The sequence below is a fragment of the Amblyraja radiata genome, chromosome 4 (genome assembly GCF_010909765.2).
Source record: "Amblyraja radiata isolate CabotCenter1 chromosome 4, sAmbRad1.1.pri, whole genome shotgun sequence".
NCBI classification, from domain to species: domain Eukaryota; kingdom Metazoa; phylum Chordata; class Chondrichthyes; order Rajiformes; family Rajidae; genus Amblyraja; species Amblyraja radiata.
This window is the reverse complement of record NC_045959.1, coordinates 116,434,192-116,449,119: the sequence shown is the minus strand read 5'-3', so window position 1 is coordinate 116,449,119 and position 14,928 is coordinate 116,434,192. Positions and strand designations below refer to the sequence as shown.

At 48.5% G+C, this 14,928-nt stretch overlaps 1 protein-coding gene across 1 annotated transcript in view; it reads left to right on the top strand.

Annotated features, from left to right (window-relative positions):
* The window catches only part of LOC116972517 (tumor necrosis factor receptor superfamily member 16-like), a 31,936-nt gene extending 27,236 nt beyond the window's left edge, over positions 1-4,700 (top strand). The window contains exons 3-4 of the mRNA XM_033020299.1: positions 1,698-1,840; positions 4,168-4,700. Coding sequence (XP_032876190.1) covers positions 1,698-1,840; positions 4,168-4,481 — 457 coding nt within the window. The 3' untranslated portion in view covers positions 4,482-4,700. The remainder of the gene's footprint in view (positions 1-1,697; positions 1,841-4,167) is intronic.
* The last annotated feature ends 10,228 nt before the right edge of the window (positions 4,701-14,928 follow it).

The following is a 14,928-nucleotide window of genomic DNA, read 5'->3' as shown; positions in this document are numbered from 1 at the left end:
TCCGTGCCGAACAACTTTTTTCCCTTAGTCCCACCTGCCTGCACTCATACCATAACCCTCCATTCCCTTCCCATCCATATGCCTATCCAATTTATTTTTAAATGATACCAACGAACCTGCCGCCACCACTTCCACTGGAAGCTCATTCCACACTGCTACCACTCTCTGAGTAAAGAAGTTCCCCCTCATGTTACCCCTAAACTTCTGTCCCTTAATTCTGAAGTCATGTCGTCTTGTTTGAACCTTCCCTATTCTCAAAGGGAAAAGCTTGTCCACATCAACTCTGTCTATCCCTCTCATCAAAAGCTTGTCCAGTCCTTTTATCATTTTAAGGAGAGATATGGAAGGGTAAGGTGTGAAAACAAGAGATCAGATCCAGGACGGAGGTAATATTGGACATCCTGTATTTATCCTGGTCCCTGCCCATCTGAGACCTCCAAAATTATCCAAAAGGGGACAAAGGCCAAGGGAGATGCAGAATAGATCATTGATAGCTGAGGGGAAGGTGACAACGAGGTGTGCAAAGTAACTTATCAGTTCAGTTTAGTTTATTGTCACGTGTACCGAGGTACGGTGAGAAGCTTTTGTTGCGAGCTAACCAGTCAGCGGAAAGACAATACATGATTACAATCGAGCCATTCACAGTGTATAGATAGATACATGATAAGGGAATAACGTTTAGTGCAAGGTAAAGCCAGCAAAGTCCGATCAAGGATAGTCCGAGGGAAAAATTTAATCAGGGGGGCAATCGGACGGGTCGGAGAACAAGGATGGGGGAGGGATGGAGAGAGAGGCAAACCTGACTGTAATAAACCTGAACCTGTAAGACTCCCGATTAGTACGGGTGTCGGGGGTTATGGGGAGAAGTCAGGAGAATTGCGGGACTGTCATATGCTGAGAGAATGGAGCGGCTGGGCTTGTACACTCTGGAGTTTAGAAGGATGAGAGGGAATCTTATTGAAACATATAAGATTATTAAGGGTTTGGACACACTAGAGGCAGGAAACATGTTCCCGATGTTGAGGGAGTCCAGAACCAGGGGCCACAGTTTAAGAATAAGGGGTAAGCCATTTAGAACGGAGACTTTTTCACACAGAGAGTGGTGAGTCTGTGGAATTCTCTGGTGGAGGCACGTTCTCTGGATGCTTTCAAGAGAGAGCTAGATAGGGCTCTTAAAGATAGTGGAGTGTCAGGGGATATGGGGAGAAGGCAGGAACAGGGTACTGATTGTGGATTAAGAAGGAACTGCAGATGCTGGAAAATCGAAGGTAGACAAAAGTGCTGGAGAAACTCAGCGGGTGCAGCAGCATCTATGGAGCGAAGGAAATAGGCAACGTTTCGGGACGAAACGTTGCCTATTTCCTTCGCTCCATAGATGCTGCTGCACCCGCTGAGTTTCTCCAGCACTTTTGTCTACCTACTGATTGTGGATGATCAGCCATGATCACATTGAATGGCGGTGCTGGCTCGAAGGACCGAATGGCCTACTGTACCTATTGTCTATTGTCTATAATGGGTTTGGTTAGGAGGGAGAGATGGCTCAACGATGAATGAATGGCGCAGTAGACGTCAAGATTCAAGAGAGTTTATTGTCATGTGTCCCAGATAGGACAATGAAATTCTTGCTTTGATTTGAAATTCTTGACTTGATGGGCCGAATGGCCTAATTGTGACCTTGTATCCCTTGGTGTGTGCAGCTGGAGCACCTGCAAGCAGAAGCAGCAACTGGCCAAGGCTCGGGCGGGCGAGCTGGACGGAGGAGGTGAAGGGGAGAAGCTCCACAGTGACAGCGGGGTGTTTGTTGACACCCACAGCCTCCACGAGCCGCAGATGGCCAAAGGTACGTCCGCACCAGCGCAGCGGGTAGAGCTGCTGCCTCCTCACCGTAGCACCCGCTTCCATCCTCGCCTCTCCCGGACGCTGCCCGTTACCGGGTCTGTACGTTCTCTCCGTGACCCGCATGGGTTTTCCCCGTTCCTCCCACGCTCAGGTTTGCAGGGGAATTGGCTCCGGTAACGTTGACAATAGACAATAGGTGCAGGAGTAGGTCATTCGGCCCCTCGAGTCTACTGTGCCATTCAATCATGGCTGAGCTATCTCTCCCTCCTAACCGACCCCATTATAGACAATAGGTGCAGGAGTAGGCCATTCGGCCCTTCGAGCCAGCACCGCCATTCAATGTGATCATGGCTGATCATCCCCAATCAGTACCCCGTTCCTGCCTTCTCCCCATATCCCCTGACTCCGCTATCTTTAAGAGCCCTATCTAACTCTCTTGAAAGTATCCAGAGAACCTGCCTCCACCGCCCTTTGAGGCAGAGAATTCCACAGACTCACAACTCTCTGTGTGAAAAAGTGTTTCCTTGTCTCCGTTCTAAATTGCTTACTCCTTATTCTTAAACTGTGGCCCCTGGTTCTGGACTCCCCCAACATCGGGAACATGTCACACTGCCACCCAGCTTTGAGTCATCTGTAAATTTGCTAATGTTACTTTGAATCTCTTCATCAAATCATTGATGTATATTGTAAATAGCTGCGGTCCCAGCACCGAGCCTTGCGGTACCCCACTAGTCACTGCCTGCCATTCTGAAAGGCACCCGTTAATCCCTACTCTTTGTTTCCTGTCTGCCAACCACTTCTCTATCCATGTCAGCACTCTACCCCCAATACCATGTGCCCTAATTTTGCCCACTAATCTCCTATGTGGGACTATATGATCAGGCCGCATTTGGAATAATGTGAGCTATTTTGGGCCCCATATCTGAGGAAGGATGTGCTGGCTCTGGGGAGGGTCCAGAGGAGGTTTACGAGAACGATCCCAGGAATGAGCGGGTTAACCTATGATGAGCGTTTGTCGGCACTGGGCCTGTACTCGCTGGAGTTTAGAAAAATGAGGGGGGACCTCATTGAAAAGTACAGAATAGTGAAAGGCTTGGATAGAGTGGATGTGGAGAGGATGTTTCCACTAGTGGGAGAGTCTAGGACTAGAGGTCACAGCCTCAGAATTAAAGGACGTTCTTTTAGGAAGGAGATGAGGAGGAATTTCTTTGGTCAGAGGGTGGTGAATCTGTGGAATTCTTTGCCACAGACGGCTGTGGAGGCCAAGTCAGTGGATATTTTTAAGGCAGAGATAGATAGATTCTTGATTAGTACGGGTGTCAGGGGTTACGGGGAGAAGGCAGGAGAATGGGGTTAGGAGGGAGAGATAGAACAGCCATGATTGAATGGCGGAGTAGACTTGATGGGCCGAATGGCCTAATTCTGCTCCTATCACTTAAGACCTTATGACCTAAACTCAACTAAACTTAACTAAACCAATGTAAACTAAACTAAAAACTCAACGTAACTAAAGTAAATAAAGGTTCCCAGTGTGATAGTGCCCGGCCTTCAGTGGGGTGAGCAAGTCTGAGCTGACTGTAGCCAAAAATGCTGGAGAAACTCAGCGGGTGAGGCAGCATCATTGGAGCGAAGGAATAGGGTCGAGACCCTTCTTCAGACTGATGTGCAAAGATCCTATAGCGGAGCAAGATAGACCACTCCTGCTAAATGCAATGGCCTGACGTGTAGTACGCAACGGAGCGGAACGTGGGCCTTTTTTTCATCCATTTCCGTAACCCGACCCGACCCGACCGGACTCGCAGTGTAATCAACGTTGCGGGGGAACAGTTTGTGTTAATCAATTATAATTCTGAAAATGAGAAGAAGATTTTTACCAAAGAACTTTTATTTTTACGAGGATGTTTCCGTAACCGGCTTCCGTCTCCGCACTAGTATCTTTGCTCCGCTACGGGATCTATGGTGCGGAGACGTGAGCAAGTTACGGAAATGGGGCCGAAAATGACCCATGAATCTGCCCATGGCCGTACTACGTCTGTTTTGTCGAGTGATCAATCTTGCTCACTTTAGCATCTTTGCTGATGTGAGGGTGGGGTGGGGGGTGCGGGAAGAAGGAAGGATGAGGTGGAGACAGTGGGCTGTGGGAGAGCTGGGAATGGGAGGGGAAGGAGGGAGAAAGCAGGGACTACCTGAAATTGGAGAAGTCAATGTTCGTACCGCTGGGGTGTAAACTACCCGAGCGGAATATGAGGTGCTGCTCCTCCAGAAGTCAATGTTGATACCGCGGTCTCTGAGCTGACGTTGTCTTCTTGTTTCTCTCGCTGCCCCCAGCTGCCCGCATTGACCCCGGCCTCTACAGCAAGTTGCCGGTGCAGAAGCGGCAGGAGATTGAACGCCTGCTGGTCGGGCAGGCTGGCGGGACGGTGCGCGGCGATTGGCGTAGCCTGGCGCACCTGCTGGGCTACGAGGAGGAGCGTGTGGCCACCATCGGCCGCGGCGAGGATCCGCCGCACACCTTGCTCTCCGACTGGTCGGCTCGGTCGGACGCCACCGTGGACCTGCTCTGCAAGGCCCTGGCGCGGATGGAGAGGGAGGACATCGTGGAACGTCTAAAGCCAGAGCCCGCAGTCACCTCCATGGTGTGAGGGGGCAACCCTGCACCCCCCCCCCACCTGCCCCCCCCCCCCCCCCCCACCGCGCTGCGAGACTCAGACAAGACGCAGAAACGCACATCCTGTAAGAAACATGTGGGCAGGTACACGGATCGGACAGGTTTAGAGGGATATGGGCCAAACGCAGGCAGGTGGGACCAGTGTAACTGGGACATGTTGGTCGGCACGGGCAAGTTGGGCTGAAGGGCCTGTTTCCACGCTGTATCACTCTGTGACTCCAACTGCAGATGCTGGTTTATGATGAAACATAGAAACATAGAAAATAGGTGCAGGAGGAGTAGGCCATTCGGCCCTTTGAGCCAGCACCGCCATTCAATGTGATCGTGGCTGATCATCCACAATCAGTACCCCGTTCCTGCCTTCTCCCGATATCCCCTGACTCCGCTATCATTAAGAGCCCTATCTAGCTCTCTCTTGAAAGCATCCAGAGAACCGGCCTCCACCGCCCTCTGAGGCAGAGAATTCCACAGACTCACAACTCTCTGTGTGAAAAAGTGTTTCCTCGTCTCCGTTCTAAATGGCTTACTCCTTATTCTTAAACTGTGCCCCCTGGTTCTGGACTCCCCCAACATCGGGAACATGTTTCCTGCGTCTAGTGTGTGCAAGCCTTTAGCAATCTTATATGTTTCAATGAGATATCCTCTCATCCTTCTAAACTCCAGAGTGTATAAGCCCAGCCGCTCCATTCTCTCAGCACATGACAGTCCCGCCATCCCGGGAATTAACCTTGTGAACCTACGCTGCACTCCCTCAATAGCAAGAATGTCCTTCCTCGGTGCGGGCAAGTTGGGCAGAAGGGCCTGTTTCCACATTGTATCACTCTGTGACTCTTAACTGCAGATGCTCGTTTATGATGAAGATAGATACAAAGTGCTGGAGTAGCGATCTGGACAGTCGGCATCTCTGGAGCAAAGGAATAGGTGCCGATTCTCATCTGCAGACTCCGCAGCGTCGGAGAGAGGAGGAGAGATTCTTCAAAGTAAAAGTTTCACCTTGAGGAGATTTCGCGGGGGAGTCTGAAGAAGGGTCCTGAAGACCCGAAACTATCGCCCTCCTCCAGAGACGCTGCCTGTCCCGCTGAGTTACTCCAGCACTTTGTGTCTGTCTTTACTAAGTGGGGCCCCACAGCTTCCGAGCTCCACATAGCTTTTTCCAATGCATCTCGAAGGAAACGTCTTGGTTGGAATATTAATGGTACCATCTGGGAAACTTATCACCGAATAGAATGTAGAACAGGGCATGGGACAGAATCATACGGTGATACAGTGTGGACATAGACACATCCACCCAACGTGCCCACACTGGCCAACATGTCCCAGCTGCACCAGTGCATAGGAGCAGAATCAGGCCCATTCATCCTAATCTGCCATTCAATCACGGCTGATCGACAGTAGGTGCAGGAGTAGGCCATTCGGCCCTTCGAGCCAGCACCGCCATTCAATGTGATCGTGGCTGATCATCCCCAATCAGTACCCCGTTCCTGCCTTCTCCCCTGACTCCGCTATCTTTAAGAGCCCGATCTAGCTCTCTCTTGAAAGTATCCAGAGAACCGGCCTCCACCGCCCTCTGAGGCAGAGAATTCCACAGACCCACCACTCTCTGTGTGGAAAAAGTGTTTCCTCGTCTCCGATCTATCTTTCCCTCTCCTCCTCCTCCTCCCCGTTACCTTTGACAGCACAGGAGCAGGCCCTTCGGCCCACAATGTCTGTTCCGTACACGATGCCAAGAGCAACTCTCCTCTGCCTGCACGTCATCCATGTCCTTCCATTCCCCGCATATCCACGTGACCCGTAAACGCCACGATCGTACCTGCCTCCACCTCCACCACCACCCTGGCAGCGCGTTCCAGGCACCCACCACCCACAAAAAAAAATTGCCCTGCGCATCTCCTTTGAATTCTGCCTCTTTACATCTTGCATTTGGCCCATGTCTGTTAATTTAAGCGTGTAATGTGTGTGGAGGATTTTAATTTGACATCGAGGTATCACGTTTCTCAGACGGAGCAACCGGACGCAGAGCTCACGTTTCAGAGTTACAGTGCCGGGAAACAGGCCCTTCAGCCCGACTCACCCGTGCCGACCGTGCCTTGCCGAGCTCATTGATCACTCGTACACGAGTTCCCCGAGTCCGCGCCGACCAGCGATCACCCGCACACGTTTTATCCTACACAATGGGGACAATTTACAGAAGCCAATTAAATTCATGTCTATAAGTTATAGCAGCAGTATTAGGGCCATTCGGCCCATCTAGTCTGCTCCACCAAGTCAATAGACAATAGGTGCAGGAGTAGGCCATTCGACCCATCAAGTCTAGTCCACCGGGTCTCCTCAATCATGGCTGATCTACCTCTCCCTCTCAACCCCATTCTCCTGCCTTCTCCCCATAACCCCTGACACCCGCACTAATCAAATTAACCTGTACGTCTTGGGAGGAAACCGGAGCACCCGGGGAAAACCCACGCAGGTCACGTGGAGAATGTACAAACTCCGTACAGACAGCGCCCGTAGTCGGGATGGAACCCGGGTCACTGGCGCCGTGACACAGCCAGTCCTACCGCTGCGCTATTGTGACCGCCCCTGCCCGTGTTTGGTCCCGTTTGTGGACAGAAAAACAGTGTAGTACCAAACATTATAGATTGTAGACCAGTACAACACAGCAGCAGGCCATTCGGCCCACAATGTCTGTGCCGAACATGACACCAAAAGCTTTTCACTGTACCTCAGTACACGTGACAATAAACTAAACTAACTAACTAACTCTTATCTGTCCGCATGTAAACAATATCCCTCCATTCATGGTGGCTCAGCGGTAGAGTTGCTGCCTCACAGCGCCAAAGACCCGGGTTCGATCCCGACTACGGGTGCTGTCTGTACGGAGTTTGTACGTTCTCCCCGTGACCTGCGTGGGTTTTCTCCGAGACCTTTGCTTTCGTACAGGCTTGAAGGCTAATTGGCTTCGGTAAAAATTGTAAATTGTCGCTGGAGTGTGTAGGATAATGTTAGTGTGCGGGTTGGGGGGATCGCTGGGCGGTGCAACCCGGTGGACTGAAGGGCCTGTTTCCACGTTGAATCTCGAAACTAAACTAAAGATTCCTTGCATATCCGTGTGCTCATCGGAAAGTCGTGATTCACAGGCTGCTCAATCAGTCTGAACAAAGCCAGGGCTGTGTAAAGTTGTTACATTGGTGAAAGTAAATCAAAACAGACCGCACATGAACTAAAATGGCAGCCAGCATCAAATATTATGCAGTATTTACTAATTGATGCCAATTTGTCGGTGCAGTTCGCTGGCATTTATTTGTATTGTTTGTAGTTTTTGTCAATTAAATATTGAAGCCAGATGGAAAGGAGCCAATCTCCACAAAGGTATATGTGTAGGAAGGAACTGCAGATGCTGGTTTACACCGAAGATGGACACAAAATGCTGGAGTAACTCAGCGGGACAGGCGGCATCACTGGAGAGACAGGAGTAGGTGACGTTTCGAGTCGAGACCCTTCTTCAGACCGAGAGTCAGGGGAAACATAGAAAATAGATTCAAGTTCAAGAGAGTTTATTGTCATGTGTCCCTGATAGGACAATGAAATTCTTGCTTTGCTTCAGCACAAATAGGTGCAGGAGGAGGCCATTCGGCCCTTCGAGCCAGCACCGCCATTCATTGTGATCATGGCTGATCATCCTCAACCAATAACCCGTGCCTGCCCTCCCCATATCCCCTGACACCACTAGCCCCTAGAGCTCTATCTAACTCTCTCTTAAATCCATCCAGTGACTTGGCCTCCACTGCCCTCTGTGGCAGGGAATTCCACAAATTCACAATTCTCTGGGTGAAAAGGTTTTTTGGCCTCCCCTTTATTCTAAGAGGGAGAGGGAGACAGAGATATACAGTAGACGACAATATGAATATTGATTTCTCTAACTTCAAATAACCCTTGCATCCCCCCCTGTCTCCGTCCCTCCCCCACCCAAGGCGTACCAGCTTCAAAGTCATCTTGTTGCGTCTCATTGTCTGCAACTCGTTTTCACCTAGCACACAGCTAACAAAGGCCTGATTCCTTCATTATGGTTACATTTTTGCATATCTCTCACTCATTTGTTCTACATCTCTCTGCACCACCGTCTATATCCCCTGACTCTCTGTCTGAAGAAGGGTCTCGGCCCCAAACGTCACCCATTCCTTCTCTCCAGAGACGCCGCCTGTCCCGCTGAGTTACTCCAGCTTTTTGTGTCTGTGTCTCCAAGAAAGTTTTGTATTGGCCAATTTCATTTTCTGGAACTTGTACATAAAGAAGTGAACAGTCACAAATATTATTACCTTGCCCCTGTTCTGTAATTGCATCGTTTGTGTTTTACAATCAATACATGTCATTTAAAAAATCATCGATTTTTACATTTTGCCAAATAAATATTTGGATGTTCCATCCCTCTGGTGTGCTTGTGGTTACTTTTTGTTGTTGACCTGTGATACACAAAATTTAGTCAGTGATCAGCTAATAGGCATAGAGACATACAGCAAGGAAACAGGCCCTTCGGCCCAACTAACCTATTTCGAACAACATGCCCCAACTATAATAGTCCCAACTGGCCATATCCCTCTTAAACCTGCCCTATCCATGTACCTGCCCAAATGTCATTTTAAATGTTCTAGTCCCTGCCTCAACGACCACCTCTGGCAGCTCGTTCCATTTAGAACGGAGACGAGGAAACACTTTTTCTCTCAGAGAGTGGTGAGTCTGTGGAATTCTCTGTGGAGGCCGGTTCTCTGGATGCTTTCAAGAGAGAGCTAGATAGGGCTCTTAAAAATAGCGGAGTCAGGGGATATGGGGAGAAGGCAGGAACGGGGTACTGATTGGGGATGATCAGCCATGATCATATTGAATGGCGGTGCTGGCTTGAAGGGCCGAATGGCCTACTCCTGCACCTATTGTCTATGTTTCTAAGTGAAACTGAAATATAATCGAGTCAGACTCCAGTACAATAGGTGGAGCAAAGGGGAAGTTGCAACAAAACCTGGGTGTCATGGTACACCAGTCATTGAAAGTGGGCATGCAGGTGCAGCAGGCAGTGAAGAAAGCGAATGGTATGTTAGCATTCATAGCAAAAGGATTTGAGTTTAGGAGCAGGGAGGTTCTACTGCAGTTGTGCAGGGTCTTGGTGAGACCACACCTGGATTATTGTGTACAGTTTTGGTCTCCTGATCTGAGGAAAGACATTCTTGCCATAGAGGGAGTGCAGAGAAGGTTCACCAGACTGATTCCTGGGATGTCAGGTCTTTCATATGAAGAAAGACTGGATAGACTCGGCTTGTATTCGCAAGAATTTAGAAGATTGAGGGGGGATCTTATTGAAACGTACAAAATTCTTAAGGGGTTGGACAGGCTAGATGCAGGAAGATTGTTTCCGATGTTGGGGAAGTCCAGAACAAGGGGTCACAGTTTAAGGATAAGGGGGAAATCTTTTAGGACCGAGATGAGAAAAACATTTTTCACACAGAGAGTGGTGAATCTGTGGAATTCTCTACCACAGAAGGTAGTTGAGGCCAGTTCATTGGCTATATTTAAGAGGGAGTTAGATGTGGCCCTTGTGGCTAAAGGGATCAGGGGGTATGGAGAGAAGGCAGGTACAGGATACTGAGTTGGATGATCAGCCATGATCATATTGAATGGCGGTGCAGGATCTAAGGGCCGAATGGCCTACTCCTGCACCTATTTTCTATGTAAGATACAGAGTGCAGAATATAGTTCTCAGCATTGTAGCGCATCAGTTCCACAGACAAAGTCCAATGTCCGCAATGGGGTAGAGGTGAATGGGACAGTACCCTAGCTTATGGAAGGACCATTCAGAAGCCTGATAACAGAGGGGAAGAAGCTGTTCCTGAGTCTGGTGGTGCGTGCTTTCAAGCTTCTGTACCTTCTGCCGGACGGGAGCGGGGAGAAGAAGGAATGATCGGGGTGGGACAAGGACAAGGCTCTGATTGAATGTAAATCGATGATCAGATAGTCAGTGGTTGCTTTAACTGTGTGGGGATGGCTAGACTGGTCTGCTATATCTGGTTCTCCTTAACTTAGTGCTTTCCCAGCTGAGGTTTCAGTACAAGTGCATGTTCCCATCCATCACAAACAGAAAAATATGTCTTTAATTGAGATCAAAGTGATTGATGGAAAATTTGATACTCTGGCTAAAAAGAACTTTGAGTTGACAGAGGTGAGGGGTGAAGGGTTATACCCTCACAAGTGGCATTGCCAGCTGCCTGTGTGGAATGCACAAGCTGACAGGGATAATAATGCCAGAAGGAATAGGAGCAGATTTAGGCCATTCAGCCCATCCTTGGTTCTTGGTTTCCTGGTCCTCCATAAATATTCAAAATGGAATTTAAACTGGAGGTGGTGAATAGAATTGAATTTATTTTTTATTTTTGTCATTCAGACCTTTTGGTCTGAACGAAATATCGTTGCCTTGCAGTCATACATATAATAAAATGACAAAAACACACAATAAACACAAATATAACATCCACCACAGTGAGTTCACCAGGCACCTCCTCACTGTGATGGAGGCAAAAATCTTAAAGTCTTTGTCTCTCCCCCCCTTGTTCTCCGTCTGGTGGAGGGTGGACTTAAGCAAAAAAGGTTCAAGTTCAAGTGAGTTTATTGTCATGTGTCCCTGTATAGGACAATGAAATTCTTGCTTTGCTTAAGCACACAGAAAATAGTTGGCATTTACTACAAAACAGATAAGTGTGTCCATATACCATTATATAAATATATACACACATGAATAAATAAACTGGTAGTGCAAATAACAGAAAGTGGTTGCTAATAATCAGAGTTTTGTCCGAGCCAGGTTTAATAGCCTGATGGCTGAGGGGAAGTAGCTATTCCTGAACCTGGTTGTTGCAGTCCTCAGGCTCCTGTACCTTCTACCTGAAGGTAGCAGGGAGATGAGTGTGTGGCCAGGATGGTGTGGGTCTTTGATGATACTGCCAGCCTTTTTGAGGCAGCGACTGCGATAAATCCCCTCGATGGAAGGAAGGTCCTTGGAAAAAAGAGCTACCTACCCCACCATTCAATCATGACTGATCTATCTCTCCCTCCTAACCCCATTCTCCCCCATAACCTCTGACACCCGTACTGATCAAGAATCAACCAATCTCTGCCTTAAAAATATCCACTGACTTGGCCTCCACACAGCCTTCTGTGGCAAAGAATTCCACAGATTCACCACCCTCTGACTAAAGAAATTCCTCCCCATCTCCATTCTAAAGGAACGTCCTTTAATTCTGAGGCTGTGACCTCTGGTCCTAGACTCTCCCACTAGTGGAAACATCCTCTCCGCGCTCAATGCTGGATTCTCCTCGAATGTAAAACAAAAGCCACAGAACGGCCAAGGAAGGCACACCAATGCCTCGACTTGGGCTTTAGGGACGACAGATGGCACAATGGGCTAAGTGTTCGGCTGGCAACCGGAAGGTAGCCGGTTCGAATCCCGCTTGGAGTGCATACTGTCGTTGTGTCCTTGGGCAAGACACTTCACCCACCTTTGCCTGTGTGTGAATGTGTGTGAGTGATTGGTGGTGGTCGGAGGGGCCGTAGGCGCAGATTGGCAGCCACGCTTCCGTCAGTCTGCCCCAGGGCAGCTGTGGCTACAGGAGTAGCTTACCACCGCCGAGTGTGACTGAGGAGTGAATGAATAATGCGATGTAAAGCGCCTTGAGTATTAGAAAGGCGCTATATAAATCCCATCCATTATTATTATTATTATTAGGATGTTCGTCTCGTCCCCTAAAACTCACCGGCTGCTACAGATGCGGCGTATGAAGCAATTCATCGGGATGCATCACAGCATGGTTGGGGAACAAAGGGTAGGAAGGAACTGCAGATGCTGGTTTATACAGAAGATAAGACACAACATGCTGGAGTAACTCATCTCTGGACAAGCAGCATCTCTGGAGACAAGGAATAAGTAAGTAAGTAAGTTTATTGGCCAAGTATTCACATACAAGGAATTTGCCTTGGTGCTCCGCCCACAAGTGACAACATGACACACAGTGACAGTTACGAATGACTCAGAAAACACTAAACATTAATAATAATAAAACATTAATGATAAAACACCATTGATCAAGCATGTGAACCAACAAAATACCAGATCAAAGGGAGGCTACAGATTTTTGGCTGTTGAGTAGAGCAACTACTCGTGGATAAAAACTGTTTTTATGTCTGGCTGTGGCAGCTTTGACAGTCCGGAGTCGCCTTCCAGAGGGAAGTGATTCAAAGAGTTTGTGGCCAGGGTGAGAGGGGTCAGAGATGATCTTGCCCGCTCGCTTCCTGGCCCTTGCAGTGTACAGTTCATCAATGGAGGGAAGGTTGCAGCCAATAACCTTCTCAGCTGATCGGACGATTCGCTGCAGCCTCCGGATGTCGTGCTTGGTGGCTGAGCCAAACCAGACCATGATGGAGAAGGTGAGGACAGACTCTACGATGGCCGTGTAGAATTGGACCATGAAGTCAATGGACCATTAGAATGGGTGACATTTCGGGTCAGAAAGGAACCTGGAGATAGATTCCAACCCAGAACGTCACCTATTCCTTTTCTCCGGAGATGCTGCGATGATCCGCTGAGTTACTCCAGCCCTTTAAGTCTATCTTCGGTATAAATCAGCATCTGCAGTTCCTTGCCACACATTGTTCCCAAACCATGCTGTGATGCATCCCGATTACTCCAGCATTATGTGTCTCTGTTTTGGTTTGGGAACAGCTCCATTCAAGATCGCAAAAAAAAACGCAGAAAGGTGTGGACGCAGCCCAGACCGTCGCACAAACCAACCTCCCTTCCATTGACTCCATCTACACCTCACGCTGCCTCGGCAAGGCCAGCAGCATCATCAAGGACCAGTCGCACCCCGGCCACTCCCTCTTCTCCCCTCTCCCATCGGGCAAGAGGTACAGAAGTGTGAAAACGCACACCTCCAGATTCAGGGACAGTTTCTTCCCAGCTGTTATCAGGCAACTGAATCATCCTACCACAACCAGAGAGCGGTCCTGACTTACCATCCAACTCATTGGAGACCTTTGAACTATCTTTAGATTGACTGTACTGGACTTTATCTTGCACAAAACGTTATTCCCTTTACCCTGTACGCTGTGTATGGCTCGACTGTAATCATGTGTTGTCTTTCTGCTGAATGGATAGCACGCAACAAGCTTTTCACTGTACCTCGGTACACGTGACAATAATCTGAACTAAACTGAACTGCACAGCACCTCATCTTTCACTTGGGCAGCTTACAACCCAGCGGTATTGATTTCTTGAACTTTAAGTAGCCCTTGCTATCCCCCTCTCTCTCCACACCTCCCCCTCTCTAGTTCTCCGATCAGTCTGACTGTCCTCCTGATTAAATTTTATCTTTGCACTCCTCGTTGTCAGCTTCCCCTCAGTGAACAGTGATGTATTCTACATTTACCGTGAACTTCGACCCCTTTGATCCCTCGTTTTCACGCCTTACCCTTCCCTATCTCCGTGTCTCCCTCTGCCCTGACTCTCAGTCTGAAGAAGGGTCTCGACCCGAAACGTCACCCATTCCTCCTCTCCGGAGATGCTGCCCGTCCCGCTGAGTTACTCCAGCATTTTGTGTCTATCTGAACTAAGAGCTAAACTATGTGAGAATAATAACCTCAATTCTACTAAACAATAAACACAACATTTGGATTTCTGATTCGTCTTCTGAACCGTGGAGAGTGTTTCATATTTCAGGAAACATGTTCCCGATGTTGGGGGTCCAGAACCAGGGGTCACACAGTTTAAGAATAAGAGGTAGGCCCATTTAGGACTGAGATGAGGAAAAAATATTTCACCCAGAGTTGTGAATCTGTGGAATTCTCTGCCACAGAAGACAGTGGAGGCCAATTAACTGGATGTTTTCAAGAGAGAGTTAGATTTAGCTCTTAGGGCTAAGGGAATCAAGGGATATGGGGAAAAAGCAGGAACGGGGTACTGATTTTGGATGATCAGACATGATCATATCGAATGGCGGTGCTGGCTGGAAGGGCCGAATGGCCTCCTCCTGCAACTATTTTTCTATTTCTCTAAATGGATTCTCACTATCAGCCGTGGCCAGGATTGTTGGGATTCATCTCCGACAAAGAACGAGTCGGGTTTTATTAAAACCTGCTGTGGATCGGCAACTCTCAGCTTGGATTTCTGCTGAATTCCTTGCAGCAAATGTCAGACTGTTTTGGAAAGCAGATGTTGAGTAAGAAGAGAAGGAAAAAAAACTGGAGAGAAAAAAAAGATCAAAGGCATGAATCATAACTTCAAGTAACCCTTGCTTTCCCTCTCTCTACACCCCTCCCCCATTCTAATTCTCCGACCAGTCTGACTGTCCTCCTGATTAAATTTTATCTTTACACGCCTCGTTGTCAAC